This window comes from Ochotona princeps, unplaced genomic scaffold (assembly GCF_030435755.1).
Source record: "Ochotona princeps isolate mOchPri1 unplaced genomic scaffold, mOchPri1.hap1 HAP1_SCAFFOLD_3139, whole genome shotgun sequence".
In the NCBI taxonomy this organism is placed as follows: Eukaryota; Metazoa; Chordata; class Mammalia; order Lagomorpha; family Ochotonidae; genus Ochotona; species Ochotona princeps.
Genome location: NW_026700941.1, coordinates 9,628 through 18,343, shown reverse-complemented (window position 1 = coordinate 18,343; position 8,716 = coordinate 9,628). Strand labels below are relative to the sequence as shown.

General features: G+C 45.7%; 1 protein-coding gene across 1 annotated transcript; it reads left to right on the top strand.

The window, feature by feature from the left end:
• Positions 1-1,097: 1,097 nt before the first annotated feature.
• On the top strand, positions 1,098-8,322 carry LOC131479371 (thioredoxin-like protein 4A). The gene is made up of 6 exons (XM_058659917.1): positions 1,098-1,139; positions 3,046-3,081; positions 4,316-4,417; positions 5,261-5,337; positions 5,703-5,821; positions 8,270-8,322. Exons 1-6 carry the CDS (start codon positions 1,098-1,100, stop codon positions 8,320-8,322), a joined length of 429 nt encoding a protein of 142 aa, XP_058515900.1.
• Positions 8,323-8,716: the final 394 nt, after the last annotated feature.

Below are 8,716 nucleotides of genomic sequence, written 5' to 3'. Positions count from 1 at the left end.
GAAGCCTCGAATTTTGAAAAGTACTTGACAAACTATTTTAAGGTGGACTACCAGCCGCGGGCGCTCCCCACGGCAAAAGACATGCACTCGTCACACTTGCATGTGTCTGTGCGCCGCTATCCGGTAAAAAACCAAGTGCAAAAATGTCGCCCTCAAAATGATAAATATGCACGGTGAAAAACTAATCGTTTTTCGAATAGCTGTTGAAGGAGGACGCTAAGCTGTTGACGTCGCTGGGTGTCTACCTGGTAAGGTGTAGCCATGGCCGTCACCGACTCCGCGTTATCCATGTCTAAAGCCCTTTTGGTGAGTGGCCTTTGGAACCCTTGTTTTCGACGGCACATACGCCGTTTCTAGACAATTCCTTCGCCTTAAGGAAAGCAAGGACGTGCGTACGCATGACAAGGCGGCAGCCGACCTGTTACCTACGTGTACGCGGCCTTCGCATCGAACCGGAAAGCTCTCCATAGGCTAGCCTAGTTATGACGTCGGTCTGCAAGGGTTTGGCTCTCATTCCGGTATCGGTAAGATCCTGCCGCGGAACATACGTGGTAGTCTTTCGTCCACGCACGCTGGCTGCAGGCCCTTTCCGCGTGGTTTAGCAAAGTCGTACCGTTCGCGTCGTACTCAACTGTGGTGTACATACACTCGTGACCACCATCTGTAACTTCGTGGCATAGCGACTCATTCTCGGGTGCGTCTTCTCCACAGATATCCGTATGAGCTTCTTTTTCTCGCAGCCTTCTTTATTTACAACCCATGCGTGCCTGCGTCTTTCTCCACAGTCCGTGCGACCTCTGCAATTTTCATTTTGCTCCATGCACACACCATTAGCTGTCTTTCCCACCCGGAGCTCTTCCTGATAACTGTCCCCGGCATGAAATCGCCTCAAGCTTGAGTGCTACGTGTCTTGAGCAGAAGGAAAGCACTCAGTCAAGTTATTGGGTGCGGTTCTACAGCTTAAGGTGCGATAATCGCGGCGAAGCTTCACAGGACAAGGCCTTCTTCTACAGTCCGCATTCCCTTGTACGTTTCTGGCTATCCGCAATACTTCTACTCCCTGACTGTCGTCGAACGACGGAAAAACAGTAGCGAAAATGTCGTACATGCTCCAGCATCTCCATTCCGGCTGGCAAGTGGTAAGCAAGATTCACTTGAGCTAAAGTACTTCGCGCTTTCTCAATGCTATCCAATCTATTTTCTTTTTCTTTTTATTGTTTTCTCTTCGTTGCCCCTGCACAGCTTATTATCTAGATGCACATTCAGTCGTACGTATATGTTTTCGACATAGACACGCTGTAGACCGTGTCCATGGGTAAAGTACGCCTTTCTGAGATCTTGGCTTTCCATAATACGTCGTTGTATATGCACGCATGGGTACTCTCAGGTCCGTCCACGCAGTGTACACATACTTGAAGACCATGTTCAGACGGGTAATCCTTTATTGTGCCTCTCTTTTATTGCGTTGCGCCCGCCAAAGCCTTCCGTCAGCCCTGCGCGTATTCAACATGTACAGTTGTGTGTCTCTTTCGGTACGTGCTCTACAAACTCACGTTGGCTTGATGCTGTCCCTTCGTGCAACTCACGTTCTCCAGAAGCCTCATATTCTGTCGATTATGGTAGATCTTTTCAGAGAGACACCCACAAAATTCTTAGATGACGCACACGCCGTGCTGAGGAGTGAGCGTGAGGTACGCCAAGTGTGAGGGTGAATATCGTAACTGTTACACTGCGTCTATCCGTTCTTGTGCTCTGAGCACCAGTCTATTTCCGCAGTCTTTGCTTTTTCTGCCGTATGCACTGCAGCGATCCTACCCCATGTGAAGACACCCACCGTCTCCGCCTGCGCTTATTCATCGTAGAAATCCATGTACGTATGTATGTATATATCTTCACAAACGAAGCAGTATACTAATTTAAAATATATGCATGAGTATATACCTACAAGTATATGGCCACGCGTGGGTTCGCGTGTGTAACTGAAATGTATAGCAACACGTATGTTCGCATGTGTAACAAAAGGTGAATTGACACGCGCAGAGGGGCAGAAGGACGTTTGTAATCTGTACTGCTTCCTACTGCCTCAACATATGAGCACTGCTTGCACCTACATATACAGTAAGTATTTATGCGTGTATATACATTTCTCTGTATACCTATATCGGGGTGGTTTTGATGGGTGTATACTTCATATGAGGTTGCGCTCGCACGCGTGACACGGCTCTAGAGGTAAACTTCCGCTGCCGTGGGCACACGCGCGTCTTCATGTCATTCCGCCTGTGAAAGTGCATCTAGAAAATCTCCGTATCGTGACAGCTGCCTCAAATCTGGCTCTTCTGTCGTCGTTTTTCCATACACTTTACATATGCATCGGCGTGCGTGTGACTACTATGAGAGTGCGGGGTGTACACAGAGGAATGCTTAGTTTTCTCTTTCTCTTTTATTGCTCTCGCCCATTAGTCGCGTGTAACATTCACGCGTATGTTTCTATATATTTGTTGAGATGGACGAATATCGCTTCGACGCTCGAGCTGCGTATGAATACACGCGGAGAAGACATCTTGTACTATGGAAAATCTGCACATTGGTGCACATGTACTGATATATGTAGAGAAACGTACAAGTATATCACATAAATACTTATATAGGGAAGGACGCAGTTACGGGCACAGTACAGATGCACACATATTCTTGTATTATTATTGCTAGGTTGTTAGAAATGTTTGTGCTAACGTACTCTCTTCACGCACACCGCCGTGAGTTGTTTTCTACGCAAGTATATATGCGAATGACAATTCTTTTCTTTTTTGACCGCCCGATAGAATAGCTAGAAGTAACTTTTTTTTTTACTCTACATCAGATCTTGTCGCTCTTCGGCATCAGTTCGACACCAGTGTAACATGGTACATGAGCACATACAGTGGGTGTGGCCCATCAGAGAGTGGAATTGTTCCAACTTAGCCTTCATAGACTGTTTTGTATCACTACGGAACCGCTGATTGTCCTGCTCTCTTTCGCATGTGTGTGTCCTATGTATGAACGTAGGATCAGGCCATTCTTACAGAGGAGGAGCGATTGGTGGTAAGATTTCAGCTTGAGTAGTGGAAGTGTGAAAAGGCAGCAGCTGCGTGCAGTGTTTCTCAGTAACTGCATACGTTTACTAAAACGTTTTCGTATATTCATATGAATCATATGAAGTAGCGTTCGTATATATATATATATATGCAGGTATGCATGCGGATGCTCCCGTCAGGTGCTGGCTTCAAGCAGAAATTATGTCGTAGCGGGTAGCCACATACAACCATATACATATATGTATATGTCTGTACTTGTTCATTTGCGCAGCAGCAAACACTCACGTGAAAACTTTGACTGAAATAATTACTTGTATGCCGAGAAGCAGGATACGCGCGACTCTATATCGGCGGGAATAGGAAGCATAAGGCGAGTTCATGTATGCCTGCTTCTACACGCCTACGCACTCCACCCGTGTGCACACTTGTGCATATCGTACGTGTATGTATACGTATTCGTACGCATATGTATGTAGTCGAATATGTAGGTGCCACTCATGTGTGTGTGGAAGGGGTGTGGTCGCTGGGTATGCATACGCGACAGCACATCCATTGGTGCCCTCTTCGGTCTCGTAGGGCTTCTCTGCTATGCAGCAACGAGAAATGTCTATCTCAGCGTGAACGTTGATTGAGTGGTTGTCTATTGGAGGTCACAGTGAGCTTGTTTACTTGGACGTACAAAATCGTTTGCGTTCATGTGCCCGGTAAACCTACTTACACACGTGCACGGTGCTGTGTCACTGCAGCCTGTCTTGGAGCTTGCGGTTTCTGGATGTTTGAGAAGCTCAAGTCGAATGCTCCTTTTTTATTTTTCGCTGCCTCTAGGCTGTATTTGCCTCTACGAGGTTGTCCGCGGAGGGTCTACGCACACCCCGCTGGCTGAATACCTGTTAGACTTGTATCTGTCCACACGGTATAAGCGCATGTGGAATCTCACTCCACCATTTGCGTCTCTATTGATATACAAGTACCCATTCTGTACGGGGATGTTGCACGCGCTTCAGCGTCTCGAGTTTTGCATAAAAACGAACGTGCTTCTACGAAAATTTGGCGTGGAATGGGTGGGCGTCGAAGCGCGTGATGAGAAGGGCACGATGAGAACTTGGACGCGCTGCTTGCAAAGACGCGTGCCTTCGTCTGGTTTTATGTCTATCTGTCTGTCTGTCTCAACTTCTGTATGCGTGTGCGTGTCTTTGTGTGTGGGGGTGCGTGTGCATATATGTTTACTGCTGGTGCAACAGTGTATTCGTTTTGGCCATGACTACGACCCGGAATGCATGAAGATGGACGAGCAGCTTTTTAAAGTTGCGGAGGATGTGAAGAATTTTTGCGTCATCTACCTTGTAAGGAAGCTTTTTGCCAATATTTGTTCGTTCGTAAACTCCACTTCTCCAAGTTTGATGTGTGAGCTTTGGATAAAATTAAGAGCTGCACAAGCGACAGCACCACGTTAACTGTTTGCATGAAAAAGCGCATGCCCATAGGTGTGTTCGATGCTGTACATGCGTGTATATTTGTGAAGTGTGTGAGTTTTTGTCCGGTCTTTGAGGAGCGTCAGCGGATGAGGTCCCCGCTGATAATGCAGAGCGAGGCATTCACTGTGGCGTGGTGTTTGAGAGTGTCCAAAGCTGTCGATTCTTCTCCAATAAGAAGGCACTGAAAGCTGGAGTAGAAGAGAAAACAAGTACAGTACCATGATCCCAATAGCTGGAGATAAACGAAGATGTCTTTTTCCAGTAGTCTGTCTTAAAGGAAACAGCGTCATCTCGCACTCGGCAGTTTTGTTTCGTAGAACGCTCTGAATGGGCGGCTGCGGCGATCGCGGGCAGATTACGACAGTTGTGAGTTGTGCTGCAGCTTCGCATACACATCGATTTCATTCTGACGTGAACGTGATTCGAGTGCACGGCCATCATCAGTCGCGTTTCTTCCCTTTGACAAAACGCTAGCTTTTCGCTGTTGCTTGCGCACTCCCCGTGTCTACACTACCTCATGCAGTCTGTACGTCGTACTTTGCGGATAACCGAATTTGACTTGACAAGAAATCGGCAACTTTTGCAGAGTACTCTCCGACTCTGCCCGGTGACTGGATTTTCGTGCCCGTGCTGTGTGCGCCGCCGCAGTAGTAGTAGGGTATGGAGTGTATACACGACGCACTCGACAGAGATGCGGGTGCTGCTGCGCAGGTTGACACGACGGAGGTCCCGGATTTCACAACCATGTATGAGCTCTACGACCCTGTTACTGTCATGTTTTTTTACAGGTGAGAATATACACATTTTTCTTGGCTTCCTTTCGGATGCGCAAGCTTATTGTGTGGAGTTTTTGATAGTCGCCAACTCTTTGTGGTGCTTTCTCTTTTTTGTTTGTGTTGCACTACGTTGATGAGTGCGGCTCTTGAGTATTTCCTCTTCTGGCTCTTTTCACATGCGCGTCGGTCGACCTCCATGTGATTATCAACTACCTTCCACACGGTTTATCTGCCACGTCTCTGTGGCTCTATGTCTCCCGTACACAAAGCGGATGGGAGGCGTTTTTCTCTGCCGTAGCAAGTTTTTTGAGCGGGCCTCTCGACGTGACGACAACGACAAATGCGGGGATAAAGTTGTTTCACCTCCTTTTGCTCAGAAACAAGCACATGATGATCGACTTGGGTACCGGAAATAACAACAAAATCAACTGGGCACTTAATAACAAGAATGAGCTCATCGATATCATTGAGTGTATATACAGAGGAGCACGAAAAGGTCAGTCACATTATCTGCACGCCCGCTTGTGGACCATGTTGTTGTTCGGATGTATGCGCGTACTTTGATACGCAGTTAGCTAGCCTTGGTCGTTCCTTTGGTCCATTTGCTGGGGAAAGAATTCGCAGTTGCCCAGTATACGCAAATTATTTATATATATATATATATACATATATATATGTATATATATGTCTATAATAAAATATTTCGTGCTGCCTTTCATTTGATCTTCACCCATTTCCGTTGTCCATTCCTGAGCATATGTGTGCCTTTGCATCATCTTACAAAACGTCCATATGACATCTGAAAAAAGAGAGGTTTTCACCGCAAGCAGAGGTGCATGAGTCGACATTTATATATATATATATATATATACACGTATATATAGTCTGTATAATTATCCATACATATAATGCGAAAATATATATATATATAATTGTCTATGGAGGCATGAAGACTAACGGGAACGCATGCATGCTTGTATGTACTTATACTCTAGGAAGCTGACATTGTACTGCTACTGCACACTGTGGATGTAATGTGTGTATTGTTATATCCACCAGACATCTAATCGGAAACCCCACAATTTGAGTACGTGTTTCTACTGTTCTGTGTTTGTAGACACGTGGGGACTAGCAACACTATCCATTGGAGGGTGGCTGCGCCCCTAAACAGTGTTTAACCCGTGTGTGCAGCAGCAGTTGTCCGCTGTTGCTGGCAAGGCTTGCAAGTATGTAGAGGTAGATGTCGGTCTCGTGTATACAGAGAGACAGATCTATAGGTAGATACAGAGGAAGTTCAGAAGGTACATAGATGGAGGCGGACTCTCCTCATATGAAATTTGTAGGCGTCCGACATGGATATATATATATATATATGCATGTTTATGTATACAGCTTGAAAGATATATAGATACCGGTCTCACCTCGTATCGGAATTGACAGGTGTCTGATATTGATGTATACATATAGATAGATACATACACACATACATTTTTGTAAAATCATAGATACAAAGACACATAGAGTCGTAGATAAATAGATACATATCGATCTTGTATGAGTTTCGAACCTATGTCGTTTTGGAGCGACTATGCGTTTGATAGAGTCCCAATGCCAGTGTGTATGTTAACATGAGTAGTGGAAGTGCAGCAGTATCTTGTGGGTCCCCTCATGAGGGGCTATGTAATTATGATGAATGTCTGGCTAGGCGAAGTGTTTACGTACAGGGCACCAGCAAATACAATGTCGCAGAGCAATCGATAAACACATCTGCGTGCAAGAGTAACACACTTGCACACTCGATGTCTATACAAGAAAGCAGAGACTTACACGGTTTCTGCTTTAGTAGTAGATATATATACAAACATGTTGCATGTGCAGTGGGGGTACCATTGAATTTGTGACTTGAGCGTATGGGTTTCTTTCCTTGTTGTTAATGACACGCTTTCACCGTCTGCACAGGGGAGCACGCAGGTGCTGCATTACTTCACATCTCTGGCTACACGTATATACATATCTCTACATATGTGTGTCTTTGGATATTTGCAGATGTGTGGAGTAGTGTGTCCAGATCTCTATTTCAGTCAGCACTTGTAGCAGCTTCGAGTGATTGTGTTATCAGTAGTAGTCTATTTGAAGTTGCAATATTAATGATATTGGTAGTGGCGGTAGTAGCAGTAGTAGTAGAAGGAGGAGGAATAGGAGTGCTAGCAGTATCAGTTGCAGGCGCAGTAACAGTAGTAGTACTGGTACTAGCAGTAGTAGAAGAGCTCCGTATAATAGTAGTAGCATCGGTAGCAGTAGTAGCCCTCGAGTTCGCGTATTCACATCTTCATGATTATGACTGGTACTGATAGTTATTAAAGTGATAGGAGAAGTACTACTAGTACCAGCGTCACTGGCAGTAGTATCATAGGTGCTGATATCCCAGTATATATGCATATCTGTTAAGCATATAGAGCCTCTTTCGTGACGCTGTCCATACTGTTTCTTGATGTACGCTTTGCGCTGCATTTCTTCTTTTGGTGAACGTTCCTATGTCATCTTGCGTTAACCGGTGTACACTAGTCCAGCGTGTACGCTTTTTGTGGCGACTGCACATGCATACCGTCAATACATTGTGCACTAGCGTATCCCAGGGGATGGAACAGCACGTCTTTCTACACATATGTGCATACTATTCAGAGAGGCACTTACGTTAGGTATTTAATGCATATGAGGATGGTAAACAGTTACACTCTGATATAGTTTTAATAGCTGCTCATAAACGTTTATATGTGCGTCTGTGTGTATGTGTGCGTCTCTGTATGTGTGTGTCTCCCGCTCTCTGCGGTTTATGTCGTCGATTTGGAAACCCGGATATCTTCTCTTTTTTTTCGTGCCACGCCATGGCCGCCTGGTTTTTGAACCGGCTGCCGAGGGGACTTTGCGTATCTCATTATCTCAGGGCGGGGGCTGGTCATATCCCCCAAGGACTACTCCACAAAATATCGCTATTGACGCTGCATTATGCCCCGTCGCTGTTGGTCATCGCGAACTTTCTTCCAACCTTCTCTTCTTTCTTTTTTATTTACTTCGTCGACTTCTCCCTCTCCATGTCGGCTGTCGATATACCTAAAGTGCCTGTCTAAACCCCCTTTAATAGCTGCGCTGGCCACCATGATGCAATTCTCGTGTCTCTCTCTCTCACACTCTCTTCCTAGGCCCTGCTTTTCTGGGCCTACTGGCAAGACCACGTCGAAAAAAACACTTTCAGCTCTATTTTTGTGCCTTGCTAGAATGTATCAAGAAAATGCAGAGATTTTCACAACAATGTAGCGTGCACTAACTACAGGTCTCTGTTGAGTGCCTTCAAGACTGCATGTGCAGACTTGCTTGCACGTATGCGTAGAGG

What these genes read in the sequence shown, in the direction of transcription:
- LOC131479371 (XM_058659917.1), top strand. Translation starts at nt 1,098, where the DNA reads ATGTCGTACATGCTCCAGCATCTCCATTCCGGCTGGCAAGTG. An exon ending in TCCATTCCGGCTGGCAAGTG is followed by an intron (nt 1,140 to 3,045) that starts GTAAGCAAGATT and finishes GTATGAACGTAG; the next exon opens with GATCAGGCCATTCTTACAGA. An exon ending in ACTGTCATGTTTTTTTACAG is followed by an intron (nt 5,338 to 5,702) that starts GTGAGAATATAC and finishes CCTTTTGCTCAG; the next exon opens with AAACAAGCACATGATGATCG.